Below are 16,261 nucleotides of genomic sequence, written 5' to 3'. Positions count from 1 at the left end.
AATGATCATCATACTTAATTTTCTGATAGTAGCCAGTAACATGACAGCCTGAAGAAATTAACTCAGAAAATACATCAGAGTCACTGTGTTCAACTGCCAGATCCCTCTCTAGTCTAGCTGGAGAAACTTATACACCTCAAACTCAGATCAAGGACCACTTCCTCTAAAAAGCCTTTCCTGACCTATTCCCTCCATCTCTACATCTGTCTATCCATCTTTTCAGTCAACAAACACATGGCAAGTGTACAATGTACTGTCAAATAAGAAATATTCTCTGTCCTATAGTTTAAAAAAAACAACTAAATTTCTAACATAGCTAGGTATTCTGATTAAATTCCAGGTTTAGGAATCACTGGCACAGAGGCAGACTTATCTAATGCTGCTCCCCTTTCCTCTGATCACTAGGGAAGAAGCATCTCTCTTTCCTAAAGCTAGTCCTTATTCTCATGATCTAGATCCTAGAAGATTACGAACAAAGGCAGAGAGACAAACTCATCCACTGTGTGACTTATGTAGGGCAAGTGACTTAATATCTGCAAAAATAAGGATAAGTATTCACTGCATAGAATTTTCATGAGGATTAAATGAGGTAATACTGATAATTATCTAGCATGCTATCTGTGAGATAATACAGAATCATACATTAGTCTCTACCCCTGGTTCCCAAAACAGGACTTCCAAACCCTTGTACATTCCCAACTGATAAGAGAACTACAAGCAAATACTTTTTGTCCTACTGAGGTGACTCTGGATGGGCTCCTGGATGGAAGCTGGTCCCCAGAAAGGCCAAGCCATGATTGAAAGCGTGGAGTTTTCAGAACCCCTTCATTCTCCAGAGGAGAGAGAGGCTGGAAATGGTATTAATAATTGATTATACCTTTGAGAACAAATCTCCATAAAATCCCAATAGCATGGGATTCAAAGAGGATCATGGATTCAGGCTTAGGATCCTCCCAGACTTCACCCTATGTATCTCTTCATTTGTATTCTTTAACATACCCTTAATAAACTGGTACTTGGATGCAATCTCAAAAACGACAGAATGATCTCTGTTCACTTCCTTGGCAAACCATTCAACATCACAGTAATCCAAGTCTATGCCCCGACCAGTAATGCTGAAGAAGCTGAAGTTGAACGGTTCTATCAAGACCATCAAGACCTTCTAGAACTAACACCCAAAAAAGATGTCCTTTTCATTATAGGGGACTGGAATGCAAAAGTAGGAAGTCAAGAAACACCTGGAGCAAAAGGTAAATTTGGCCTTGGAGTACGGAATGAAGCAGGGCAAAGTCTGATAGAGTTTGGCCAAGAGAATGCACAGGTCATAGCAAACACCCTCTTCCAACAACACAAGAGAAGACTCTATACATGGACATCACCAGATTGTCAACACTGAAATCAGACTGATTATATTCTTTGCAGCCAAAGATGGAGAAGAAGCTCTATACAGTCAGCAAAAACAAGACCGGGAGCTGACTGTGGCTCAAATCATGAACTCTTTATTCCCAAATTCAGATGGAAATTGAAGAAAGTAGGGAAAACCATAAGACCATTCAGGTATGACCTAAATCAAGTCCCTTACAATTATACAGTGGAAGTGAGAAATAGATATAAGGGACTAGATCTGATAGACAGAGTGCCTGATGAACTATGGATGGAGGTTCGTGACATTGTACAGGAGACAGGGATCAAGATCAACCCCAAGAAAAAGAAATGCAAAAAAGCAAAATGGCTGTCTGAGGAGGCCTTACAAATAGCTGTGAAAAGAAGAGAAGCGAAAAGCAAAGGAGAAAAGGAAAGATATTCCCATTTGAATGCAAAGAATTCAAGAAGAGATAAGAAAGCCTTCCTCAGTGATCAGTGCAAAGAAATAGAGGAAAACAATAGAATGGAAAAGATTAGAGATCTCTTCAAGAAAATCAGAGCTACCAAGGGAACATTTCATACAAAGATGGCATCAGTAAAGGACAGAAATGGTATGGACCAAACAGAAGCAGCAGATATTAAGAAGAGGTGGCAAAGATACACAGAACTGTACAAAAAAGATCTTCACGACCCAGATAGCCAGGATGGCGTGATCACTCACCTAGAGCCAGGCATTCTGGAATGTAAAGTCAAGTGGGCCTTAGGAAGCATCACTACAAACAAGCCTAGTGGAGGTGATGAAATTCCCGTTGAGCTAGTTCAAATCCTAAAAGACCATGCTGAGAAAGTGCTGCACTCAATATGCCAGAAAATTTGTAAAACTCAGCAGTGGTCACAGGACTGGAAAAGGTCAGCTTTCATTCCAATCCCAAAGAAAGGCAATGCCAAAGAATGTTCAAACTACTGCACAATTGCACTCATCTCACATGCTAGTAAAGTAATGCTCAAAATTCTCCAGGCCAGGCTTCAACAATACATGAACCGTGAACTACCAGATGTTCAAGCTAGCTCTAGAAAAGGCAGAGGAACCAGAAATCAAATTGCCAACATCCGTTGGATCATCGGAAAAGCAAGAGAGTTCCAGAAAAACATCTATTTCTGCTTTATTGACTATGCCAAAGCCTTTTACTGTGTGGATCACAATCAACTGTGGAAAATTCTGAAAGAGATGGGAATACCAGACCACCTGACCTGCCTCTTGAGAAATCTGTATGCAGGTCGGGAAGCAACAGTTAGAACTGGACATGGAACAACAGACTTGTTCCAAATAGGAAAAGGAGTATGTCAAGGCTATATATTATCACCCTGCTTATTTAACTTATATGCAGAGTACATCATGAGTACATTTAACTTATATGCAGAGTACATCATGAGAAACACGGGGCTAGATGAAGCACAGGCTGGAATCAAGATTGCTCGGAGAAATATCAATAACCTCAGATATGCAGATGACACCACCCTTATGGCAGAAAGTGAAGAACTAAAGAGCCTCTTGATGAAAGTGAAAGAGGAGAGGGAAAAAGTGGGCTTAAAGGTCAACATTCAGAAAACTAAGATCATGGCATCTGGTCCCAGCACTTCATGGCAAATAGACTGGGAAACAGTGGAGGATTTTATTTTTGGGGGCTCCAAAATCACTGCAGATGGTGACTGCAGCCATGACGCTTACTCCTTGGAAGGAAAGTTATGACCTATCTAGACAGCATATTAAAAAGCAGACATTACTTTGCCAACAAAAGTCCATGTAGTCAAGGCTATGGTTTTTCCAACAGTCATGTATGGATGTGAGAGTTGGACTATAAAGAAAGCTGAACACCAAAGAATTGATGCTTTTGGACTGTGGTATTGGAGAAGACTCTTGAGAGTCCCTTGGACTGCAAGGAGATCCAACCAGTCCATCCTAGAGGAAATCAGTCTTTTTTTTTTTTTTTAAAGTAGTTTAATAAACTCCACAAAATAATAGCAGATGCATTGAAATATTTACATAATTCAATTTTCAAATCTCTCATTCAAATAAAAGGGATAAAAATAAGATGTCAGGAAATCAGTCTTGAATATTCATTGGAAGGACTGATGTTGAAGCTTAAACTCCAATACTTTCGCCACCTGATGCGAAGAACTGACTCATTTGAAAAGACCCTGATGCTGGGAAAGATCGAAGGCAGGAGGAGAAGGGGGCGACAGAGGATAAGATGTTGTTGCCATCCAACTCAATAGACATCACCAACTCAATGGACATTGAGCTTTAGTAAACTCCAGGGAGGCCTGGCGTGCTGCAGTCCATGGGGTCACAAAGAATCGGACACGACTGAGCAATTGAACTGAACTAATAAACTGGTGAACATTAGTGTTTCACTGCATTCTAGCAAATAATCAAATCCAAGGAGGAGAATTTCATGGGAACCTCCAATTTGTAGCCAAGTCCAACAGCGGTTGTGGATAACCTGGGGATCTACTGTTTGCAATTGGCATCTGAAGGAGGGAAGGCACTCTCATGGGACCACTTAACCTGTGGGACCTGACGCTATTTCCAGGTAGATAACGTCAGACTGGGTTAAATTATAGGACATCCAGCTGATGTCACAAATTGCTTGGTGTTAGGATAAAAACTCACATATCTGGTGTCAGAAGTGTTATGGGTATAATAGTAGTGTGAGAATAAAGGAGAAATACAGGAGAAGACTGGAGTTTTTCCAATCAGTTTCACATACAGCAAAGGCTCAAAGCCTTCCTCTTCCTGCCATACTCATCCTCAGAAACTTCATTCCATCCATTTTCATCCCTTACTCTACAAGTCCAGTGACTCTTTCCTGCCCCTAAACATGCTAATGTCTTCCCCATATTTAAGAAAAACAAAACACACACACACACACTCCTTTGTCAACTTCATGTTCTCTCTTAGCCATGTCTGTTTCTCCCCCATACCAGTAAGTTTTAGGAAAGTACATCTACACTTTGTCTCCAACTCCACATCTTTCATTTACCCCTTAACTATTTAACTTGCGTGGACCTTACCAAGATGAATAACAATACCCTAACTGCTAAAACCAATAAACAAATGCTTTAGTCTAGTGGACACCATCCTATTCTAAGTTTACTGATATCTCTTTTCAGCATGACATTGACCTCCATTGCACCCTTCTTGAGAAGCTCTACTCCATTCACCTCCCAGGCATCATTTTCCTGGTTTCCCACCTACATTCATATTTACCAGGCTAGTCTTTGCTTCTAGGCTAGTCAGGTTAGTCTTTGGAAGAGGCCTTCACTTGTCCATCCCCTATTACCTCTAAGCCAGAAATTGTGACATTTATTTTATTTACAGCAATATCTATTACATTCTTAGAAAGAGACCAACCCAGAAAAGAAATTCACTATGCTAAAGAAATCCTTCCAGGCTTTCTTAAAATGGAACCCTATCACATAACTTTTAAAAAGTTACACGAGGTAAGAAGAAAACGTTTTAAGATGATGCTACCCTTCAGTTTGAGACTTACTATTTACTCTGGTACACATATCATACATTTATGCCCATAGCCTCTCCAACTCCTTCAACTGCAAAAAAAATACATGTGCTCCCCACATATCTACCCACTGGGATACAAACACACACCCAGATATGCAAACTCATAATAAAAACTCAACATAGTCAATTCTGTAGGTAGGTAGACAAGTGGAAAGGTACAAGACTAGATGAGCTGGAGAATGGACAAATCTAAACTACAAAGGATAAACTGGGGAAAAGTTACAGGTGAACAAGAAACAATCAATTAATGCTAAAATAATGAAATATGTTAGATGGTACAAACTTTGTCACTAGTTAGTGTTACAACCTTAGATTAACTTTTGGGGCTTCATCTACAGAGGCTAGGCTAAGTGATTCTCTAAAAATTCATTACAATTCCCAAATCCTATGATTCTACAGAAAATTCAGCTTTAAAACACATTTATTGTCGCTTTTGACTTACTGTTTTCATCCTTTATTATTATTTAAATCACAATATCAGTAATCATGCTCCAAAAACAATGTTTGATGCTGGGGCCTTGGTCTTTGGCAGTCCTTATGATAAGTGCTATAATGGAGGGGTTAAAAAAAGTACTTAAAGAAGTATGGTGATGGAATATTTGACTCTGCCTAAGGGAGCTATGGAAGGCTTTACAGAGGAGGTGACAATTTAGCTGGGTCTTACAGACAAGACAAGTTTCAGTTGAAGTGTCTCTGCAAAGTGTTAGAATTCCAATTACAACCTAATAGTAAACAGATATGAATAACTGCTAAGAGTCTATTTATTTTCTTTTTAAGCATGTTCCACCAATAACACTGTTAATGGAAGTAGTTTGTCCTCTCCTGATAGAAGAGAATACAACAAAGAGAGAAAAGGAGACTAAACTGTAACTTAATGGTACATTGAAATTCTGACACATAGGTGACTTCTTAAAATGACACCCACTGTGATGTCTGCAGATTCTTTCAACATCATTTTAATTCAGAAATGTGAAATTTAAGATATAAGGCTTCCCTGGTGGCACAGTAGATAGGAATCCACCTGCCAATGCAGAGGACATGGGGTTGATCCCTAGTCTGAGAAGATTTCACACACCATGGAGCAACTAAAGCCCATGTGCCCAACAGACCCCAAATGGCTAGAGCAATCTTGAGAAAGAAGAATGGAAATGGAGGAATCAACCTTTCTGACTTCAGACTATGCTACAAAGCCACAGTCATCAAGACAGTATGGTACTGACACAAAGACAGAAATATAAACCAAATAGAAAGGTTAGCGATAAATCCATGCATCTATGGACACCTAATCTTTGGTAAAGGATACAAAAATATACAATGGAGAAAAGACAGTCTCTTCAACAAGTGGTGCTGGGAAAACTGGTTAACTACGTGTAAAAAAATAAAAGTAGAACACTTTCTGACACCGCACAGAAAAATAAACTTGAAATGGATTAAAGACCTAACTGTGGACCAGAGACTACAAAACTCTTAGAGGAAAACACAGAACACTCTCCAACATAAATCACAGCAAGATCCTCTGTGACCTACCTCCCAGAGTAATGAAAATAATAACAAAAATTAACAAATGGGACCTAACAAACATAAAAGCTTTTGCACAACAAAGAAAACTATAAGCAAGATGAAAAGACAGCCCTCATAATGGGAGAAAACAATAGCAAATGAAACAACTAACAAAGAATTAATCTCCAAAATATACAAGCAGCTCATGCAGCCCAATACCAGAAAAACAAACGACCCAATCAAAAAGTGGGCAAAACACCTAAACAGACATTTCTCCAAAGAAGACACACAGATAGCTACTAAACATCACTCATGCTCAACATCACTCATTATTAGAGAAATGCAAATCAAAACCACAAAGAGGTATCATCTCATACCAGTTAGAACTATTGTTGCTGTTTTTCAGTCACTAACTCATGTCCAACTCATGTCCAACTCATTGTGATCTTATGGACTGCAACACGATAGGCTCCTCTATCCTTCACTATTTCCCTGAATTTGCTCAAACTCATGTCCATTGAGTCAGTGATGCCATCCAACCATCTCATCCTGTCACCTCCTTCTTTCTTGCCCTCAATCTTTTCCAGCATTAGGGTCCTTTCCAATGAGTCATCTCTTTGCATCAGGTGGCCAAAGTATTGGAGCTTCAGCATCAGCCCTTCCAATGAATATTCAGGGTTGATTTCCTCTAGGATTGACTGGCTTGATCTCCCTGCTGTCCAAGGAACTCTCAAGAGTCTTCTCCAGCACCACAGTTCAAAAACGCTAATTCTTTGGCACTCAGCATTCTTTTTGGTCCAGTTAATTCTATGTTCCAGCCACCATCAAAAAGTCTACAAACAATAAATGCTGGAGAGGGTGTAGAGAAAAGGGAACCCTCTTACACCGTTGGTGGGAATGCAAACTGGTATATCCACTATGGAAAACAGTGTGGAGATTCCTTAAAAGACTGAGAATGGAACTGCCATATGACCCAGCAACCCCACTGCTGGGCATGTACTCCAAAGGAAACCAGAAGTGAAAGAGACACATGTACCCCAGTGTTCACTGCACCACTATTTACAATAGCTAGGACATGGAAGCAACCCAGACGCCCATCAGCAGATGAATGGATAAGGAAGTTGTGGTACATATACACCATGGAATATTACTCAGCTATAAAAAAGGAACACACTTCAGTCAGTTCTAATGAGGTAGATGAACCTAGAGCCTATTATACAGAGTGAAGTAAGTCAGAAGGAGAAAGACAAATATATATGGATATTAACACATATATATCGAACTTAGAAAGATGGTACCAACGATCCTACATGCAGGGCAGCAAAGGAGACAGATGTAAAGAACAGACTTTTGGCTTAGTGAGAGAAGGAGTGGGTGGGATGATTTGAGAGAATAGCATTAAAACATAAACAGCGCCATATATAAAACAGATAAGCAATGCAAGTTTGATGTATGAAACAGGGCACCCAAAGCTAGTGCCCTGGAACAGCCTAGAGGGATAGGGTGGGGGGGGGAGGTGGAAGTGAAAGGTTGTTGCTAAATCACACAAAGACGCTGGGGGTCTTGGCCTCCGGACTCTCTCAGAACCAAGGTTCAAAATTTGGGGGGGAAGGGGGTACACATGCGGCTGACACTACAGCCGACTCATGCAAAAATCATCAAAATACTGTAAAGTAATTATCCTCCAATTAAAATAAATACATTAGTTTTTTTTTTTTTTTAAAGCCCTTGTGCCACAACTGCTAAGCCCGCGCTCGAGCGCCCACGAGCTGCGACCGCTGAAGTCCATGTGCTTGCAGCAAGAGGAGCCCCTCTGCACACAGCAGAGAGCAGCCTCACTCACTGCAGCCACAGAAAGGCCTGCGTGGGGCAAGTGAAGTGCAGCACCGCCAGGAGCAAACAAATGATGGAAGAGAAACTGCGTTAACAAAAGGGGATTAAGCTGCAATTTTCATTCAGAGTAAACAATAAACAAACCACAAAGTAACCACATGGGCCTACAAAAAAAAAAAAATGCTTTGCTAAAGACTTAGCAATATGCTAAGATTTTGTGAATTTTATCATGGATATTAATAAGATGTATCCTAGATTCAAGTGAAACTCTACATGACATCGTTAAGACTGTGATTTGAAGGGAGTCATATTTCTAGCCAATAGCAAAAATGAAAGAAGTTAATTTTAAACAAATTCACAGTACTCACAATTTTCACACTCAGGCTTGAAACTCCATGATCATGAAGTTCATCCTCAAATAGGAGAACTTCTTCGAAAAACTTAATCTGTTCTCTGGCTTTCAATTTCTCTGTATCTATATGATCTGTTGTAGGTACAACCTGAAAGAAAAAATTTAAGAACAGGCACACAAAAAAAATTTAAACAGTTTTCCTACCAATATTTTCTGCATAGCCAGAGCACGGTTCTAAATTTCAATGTTATAAGTAGATACAAAAAATGAGATATATACCTTGCCCCTGAAAAACTTAAAATGCCCAATATTATAGCTTCACAACACATACAAACTTCATCATCTCATTCAAATCATGAAATAGAACACTGCAATAGAACAGTAAAATAGAACACCGAAATAGAACAGTAAAATCAACTGCTCTATTATGAATATGAGAAAATTAACTATCTGAAAATTAGTCAACGTGATGAATAAACTACTACTATCATAGAAGTTCAAAGCAGTTTGGTGCTATAAAATTCTACTTATAAGACATTTATTTGGAACTTAAAAAAAATCTTTCCTATAAGAATGATGTTACATATTGTAGATCTATCTCCAAGTCTACAAACAAAAGTGTTTTAAATATTGAGATAAATAAGAACGTTAGAGAAATTTTAAGGGAAACTCCTAGCATTCCAAAGAGCTTTAGAGGATACTGGCTTTTTTTTTTTAAAGTATTATTTTACAGCCACCAGACACGAACATAGATAACCCAACAAAAGCACCAGCAATCTCAAGGTGGGTTATGTCAGTAACTCACTAAATCCAAGTATCTCCTAACAGTAACATGAAAGTATGTTTTGTGATACCATTTAATACTACATTCATTTTTACTATAAAATGTCCAGCTTTTCCTCTTTAACAAAGTTGTATCATGAATAAACAACAAAGCAATGCTTGTCAAACTATAAGTATTTGGTATATGGTAGCTATTATTGTACTTTACTTATAAGCTGTGAATAGGTCATTTTTTTTTCACTGATGGATAGAATTAAGAAATTTAGAGTAGTTTCAGAAAACTGGATAAGAATTAGAAAATATGATAATGGATGTCTAAGCGATTACATAGACTTTGTGGGAAAATGGCAATGCAGAGGAGGAGAGGGTGCTATGAAAGAATCTGGAAGTTTGATTCCCAAGAGGTGAAAAAAAATGTTCATAGTTCTTCCATGTTTATTTACAGATAATATTTTAGCTCTCTAAAATTTTATTTCAACATGCAGCAGACATGAGACCACACATGGAGGTGAAATTAAAAGGAGCGGAAGGAAGGTGAAGGGTAGGGATAGGGATTTAGGGCAGCATAAGACCAGTGCCTTGCATCACCTGCATATTTGTAATCTATTTAAAACAAAGGCTGGTGCCTCTAGAACTGCCTAAGAGCATAAAACTTTAGTTAGTATTAAATAAATACAACTTTTAATTCCTTATATTTTATTTAGTTTTAGTTCAAAGGAACACATTTGAAAGATCATTCTTATAGATATATCTGATTTCCAAAAATTAACCATTACACCTCGTTAGTAAACGGCCATTTCACTAATATTTCACATATGCCTTCAGTAAGTGATTAGTGAACATAAATCCATCTGTTTTGCCAAGTTCTCATAAAATGTTTGAAAGAGAAAGACAAAAAATAATTAGATAACACATGGATTAGGGAAATTCATTATATTTAGCTTAGCTATATACTATCTTCTTCATTAATGAGGACAAATATGTTTAAAACTTTATATTTCTCAGCCTTTTTTCTTCCTCAACTCTACTTATCTTCTCTCTGAACTCAAGCATCTGAAAGGTAAAACAGCTAAACTTAAGAGATACTGAACATTTCTGGCTTCTGGTATTGTCAAAATAAATAGTCTAGACAAACTTTCTCGCTGAAAGTGCAAAGTAAAAGTGAAAGTCGATCAGTCATGTCGGACTCTTCGTGAGCCTATCGACTATACAGTCCATGGAATTCTCCAGGCCAGAAAACTGGAGTGGGTAGCCTTTCCCTTCTCCAGGGGATCTTCCCAACCCAAGGATCAAACCCAGGTCTCCCGCATTACAGGCGGATTCTTTACCAACTGAGCCACAAAGGAAGCCCAAGAATACTGGAGTAAGTAGCCTATCCCTTCTCCAGGGGATCTTCCTGATCCAGGAATCGAACTGGGGTCTCCTGCATTGCAGGCGGATTCTTTACCAACTGAGCTATCAGGGAAGCCCAAGTAAGCTAAAGGCAATTTACAAAGCTGGATGAAAAAATAAAAACCTCTTAAAAGCATTATACAGCCAATACAGTGAAAAAGGACTGAACTGAGATCTGGAAGAGGACTGGAGCCCAGAAAAGTGACACTGTTCAGTCTTCACCAAGAGCAGAGGCCTTGGAGAATTCCTTGCCCTGCTCCCAATTTTGCAAAGACATCTCAAAGTGTTACAATGGATCCACAACTTCTTATGTTACAGGCCCAGTACGCTAAAGGCAAAGGAGCAAAGGAAAGATATATCCATTTGAATGCAGAATTCCAAAGAACAGCAAGGAGAGATAAGAAAGCCTTCCTCAATGATCAATGCAATGAAACAGGAAAACAAGAGAATGGGAAAGAATAGAGATCTCTTCAAGAAAATTAGAGATAATAAGGGAACACTTCATGCAAAGATGGGCACAATAAAAGAAATGGCATGGACCCAACAAAAGCTGAAGATACTAAGGAGAGGTGGCAAGAATACACCGAAGTGAAGTGAAGTGAAGTGAAGTCACTCAGTCCTGGCTGACTCTTTGCGACCCCATGGACTCTAGCCTACCAGGCTCCTCCATCTAAGGGATTTTCCAGGCAAGAATACTGGAGTGGGTTGCCATTTCCTTCTCCAGAATACACTGAAGAACTATACAAAAAAGATCTTTACGACCCAGAAAGCCAGGATGGTGTGATCACTCACCTAGAGCCAGACATCCTAGAATGCGAAGTCATTAGGAAGCCTTAGGAAGCATCACTACAAAGCTAGCAGAGGTGATGGAATTCCAGTTGAGCTATTTCAAATCCTAAAAGATGATGCTGTGAAAGTGCTGCACTCAATATGCCAGCAAATTGGGAAAACTCAGCAGTGGCCACAGGACTGGAAAAGGTCAGTTTTCATTCCAATCCCAAAGAAAGGCAATGCCAAAGAATGTTCAAACTATAGCACAGTTGTACTCATCTCACACGTTAGCAAAGTAATGCTCAAAATTCTCCAAGCCAGGCTTCAATAGTGCATGAATCATGAACTTCCAGATGTTCAAGCTGGATTTAGAAAAGGCAGAGGAACCAGAAATCAAATTGCCAATATCCACTGGATCATAGAAAAAGCAAGAGAATTCCAGAAAAACATCTACTTCTGCTTTACTGACTATGCCAAAGCCTTTGACTATGTGGATCACAACAAACTGTGGAAAATTTTTAAAGCGATGGGAATACCAAACCACCTTACCTGCCTCCTGAGAAATCTGTATGCAGGTCAAGAAGCAACAGTTAGAACTGGACATGGAAAACAGACTGGTTCCAAATCAGGAAAGGAGTACGTCAAGGCTGTATATTGTCACCCTGCTTATTTAACTTATATGCAGAGTACATCATGCGAAATGCCAGGCTGAATGAAGCACAAGCTGGAATCAAGATTGCCAGGAGAAATATCAATAACCTCAGATATGCAGATGACACCTCCCTTATGGCAGAAAGTGAAGAACTAAAGAGTCTCTTGATGAAAGTAAAAGAGGAGAGTGAAAAAGTTGGCTTAAAGCTCAACATTCAGAAAACTAAGATCACGGCATCCAGTCCTATCACTTCATGGCAAGTAGATGGGGAAACAATGGAAACATGAGAGACTTTATTTTTTTGGGCTCCAAAATCACTGCAGATGGTGACTGCAGCCATGAAGTTAAAAGATGCTTACTCCTTGAAAGAAAAGCTATGACCAACCTAGACATAACATTAAAAAGCAGAGACATCACTTTGCCAACAAAGGTCCATATACTCAAAGCTATGGCTTTTCCAGTAGTCATGTATGGATGTGAGAGTTGGGCTATAAAGAAAGTTGAGTGCCGAAAAATTGTTGCTTTTGAACTGTGGTGTTGGAGAAGGCTCTTGAGAGTTCCTTGGACTGCAAGGAGATCCAACCAGTCCATCCTAAAGGAGATCGGTCCTGGGTGTTCATTGGAAGGACTGATGCTGCAGCTGAAACTCCAATACTTTGGTCACTTGATGTGAAGAATTGACTCATTGGAAAAGACCCTGATGCTGGAAAAGACTGAAGTCAGGAGGAGAAGAGGATGACAGAGAACATGATAGTTGCATGGCATCACCAACTCTATGGACATGAATTTGAGCAAGCTCTGGGAGTTGTGATATACAGGGAAGCCTGCTGTGTTGCAGTCCATGGGGTTGCAAAGAGTCAGCCAGGACTGAGCAACTGAACTGAACTGAAACCTCAAGCTCTGATCCCATATAAGAGGTTAGCAAACTAGGACTTCCAGGCCAATGTGGTTTGCCACCTACTTTTGTATGAATGCAAGCTAAGAATCATTTTCACATTTTTTCAAATGACTGTGGGGAAAATGTTTTTTTAATATTTCATGACATAAAAAACTATATGACATTCAAATTTCCATGTCCATAAAAAAAAAAAATTTTGAAACACAGCTGTGCCTACTTGTTTGCATATTGTCTATGGCTGCTTTCAACTACAACAGCACAGCTGAGTAACTGCAACATAACTCTATGGTCTTCAAAGCCTATAATATTTACTGTCGGATCCTTTACATAAACAGATTGCAGACCTATGCCCTTGACTATGAATGCCCTTAGTAGCTTATGAGAAATAAACAAAAATCCTCTGTGGAGGAAAATATCATCATCCGAGGATTCAAAGAAAATAAGGTATATTAGGAGTCTAGACACCATAAATCAGAACCAACAGAAATAAGACACTAAAAGACACTAGGGACTCTAAATGCTGAAAATATGAGGCCCACGCTATAAACAACAATGCACACTAGTTTTATTTCAAGGAAATAAAATTAAGGTTGAACATATCAAAAGATACTAGGAAATAGTTTTTAAACAGAATTATGGTCAGGCAAATCCTGCTGGGGGTCTGGTGGGATGATCACAATGTTCTATTTCTTTTACTCTGTGGTTACATTAAACTGTATTTTCATCTTTCATGAACTTTTCTAAGTTATTTTACAGTTTTCAAAAGGTTTAAAAATGTACAAATATTCAAGCTAAAAATATTCTTGATACCTTGCAAGAAAAGTAAGTCTTGGTCACATCTTTCAAGTGAATGTCTCTCACTCTCACATCAGATGAAGATTTATAATAGGGAAATTACTTGATATAAATACTTTTATATTTATCATATAAAGTTAGTTAATAGCAAATGTTAAGAACCCAATGTTAAATTTCCTTTTCAAAAATTACTGAAAATAGTGTGTGTGTGTATGTACATCCCATTAGGAAACACCATGAAATTGTTATGTTTTACAGTGATTTCTTTCTTTAAAAAGAAATACAACTCCCAGACTATAATTCACTGGTCTTTAGTATGTTGACAAGACTGTGTAGACATCACTATTACCTAATTCCAGCACATATCATCACCCCAAAAAGAAACTGTCATACCCACTAGCAGTGTCTCTCCATTCCCCACTTCCCGCAGTTCCTGGAAGCCACTACTCTAGTTTTTTTTCTATAAATTGGTTTTGCAAATTCTTCTGGAGTCATATACATGTAAGTTTGTGTCTGGCTTCTTTCACTTAGCATAACATTTCCAAGGTATGTATCACTGTTTTGTTTCTTTTTCAAGACTAAATAATATTTCACTGTCTAGATATACCAGTTTTGCTTATCCACTGATGAACATCTGGGTAGTTTTCACATTTTAGCTATTATGAGTAATGCAGCTATGAATATTTGCATACAGGTTTTTATGTGGATATAGTTTTCTCTCTTGAGTGTATACCTAAGAGTGGAATTGCTGGGTTACATGATAACAGTGTTTAACTTTTTTTAAAATTGCTGGCAAGAAAAAATGAGTAATAAGAAATCTACCATTTAAATCATTTGTAAGTGTACCGTTCAGTAGTGTTAATTATATTCACACTGTTGTCAGACAGATCTCTAAAACTTTTTCATCTTGCAAAACTAAAACAGTATCAGAATTGTTAACCTACACCTCTGTGGTAAACAACTATCAAGAAGCATACAGTATTCATATGTGTTCTTCTTGCCTTTTATCTTACAAACGCCACTCATTTCCAATGTTTCTGTCAGCACATTACCCCTACCCCCTCCACTTAATTTACTTTTACAAGCTCAAAATATTAAAGATTATATACAAATGGCCAACAGGCATATGAAAAGATGCTCAACATCACAAGTTATTAGGGAAATGCAAATCAAAACCTCTCACACACTGCTGGTGGGAATGTAAAATGTATAGCTGCTATGGAAAACAGTACAGAGGTTCCTTAAAAAATTAAAAATAGAATTATTACCATATGATCTAACAATTCCACTTCTGGGTATACACACAAACAAATGAAAGCAGAATTCTGAAGAGATATTTGCACACCTATGTTTGTAGCAGCACTATTCACCATACCCAGGAGGTAAAACAACCCAAGTGCTCCCTGACAAGCGAACAGAAGAACAAAATGTATACACACGCAATGGAATATTACCCAGCCCTAAAAAGGATGGGAAGTCTGACACACGCCACAACATGGATAAACCCTGAGGACATTATGCTAAGTGACATAAGCCAGTCAGAAAAAGGCAATGTATGGTTCCGCTTACAAGAGGCATCTAAAGTAGTCAAATTCACAAAAACAGAAAGAAGAATGGCAGTTGCCAAGTGCTGAAGAAGGAAGAAATGGAGAAGTTGATGTTCAATAGGTACAGATTTTCAGTTTTTAAAGAGAAAGAAGTTCTGGAGATTGGTGTCACAACAGCATGAATACACTTTAACACTAATTAATATGCTTGAAAATAACTAAGATAGTAGTTTTATGTTATATATCTTTTTACCAAAAGGAAAAAAGAAAAAGAAAATTTAAGATACTGCATCATACAAAAATAACTGGGCAAATGTTCCAATGTGCTTTTAAAAAAAAAAAGTTTAAATGCATGCACACTAAGTATGTTTTATTCCTAAAAGGCAGTATCAATAGAAGAGGCAGCTTTGTACTTCTATTTTCCTGTATATCCAATTTATTTATTTAATAAGTGAAAGTTGCTCAGTCATGTCCAACTCCTTGCAACTCCATGTCTATACAGTTCATGGATTTCTCCAGGCCAGAATACTAGAGTGGGTAGCCTTTCCCTTCTCCAGGGGATCTTCCCAGCCCAGGGATCAAACCCAGGTCTCTCGCATTGTAGGTGGATTCTTTAGCAGCTGAGCTACAAAGGAAGCCCAAGAATACTGGAATGGGTAGCCTATCCCTTCTCCAGGGGATCTTCCTGACCCAGGAATCGAACTGGGGTCTCCTGCATTGCAGGCGGATTCTTTACCAACTGAGCTATCAAGGAAGCCCATTTATTTTATAGAAAAGGAAAAAAACAGCC

General features: G+C 38.6%; 1 protein-coding gene across 3 annotated transcripts in view; it reads right to left on the bottom strand.

Annotated features, from left to right (window-relative positions):
- Positions 1–16,261, bottom strand: part of TIPRL (TOR signaling pathway regulator) — a 55,247-nt gene that overhangs the window by 27,257 nt on the left and 11,729 nt on the right. For 2 of the 3 annotated variants that reach the window (XM_043877005.1, XM_043877006.1), the window contains exon 4: positions 8,650–8,781. The exons of the other annotated variant lie outside the window; for it this stretch is intronic. In XM_043877005.1, coding sequence (XP_043732940.1) covers positions 8,650–8,781 — 132 coding nt within the window. The remainder of the gene's footprint in view (positions 1–8,649; positions 8,782–16,261) is intronic. 3 annotated transcript variants of the gene reach the window in all.

This window comes from Cervus elaphus, chromosome 20, assembly GCF_910594005.1.
Source record: "Cervus elaphus chromosome 20, mCerEla1.1, whole genome shotgun sequence".
In the NCBI taxonomy this organism is placed as follows: Eukaryota; Metazoa; Chordata; class Mammalia; order Artiodactyla; family Cervidae; genus Cervus; species Cervus elaphus.
The sequence above is the reverse complement of the archived record's forward strand: the minus strand, read 5'-3'. Positions and strand labels throughout refer to the sequence as shown.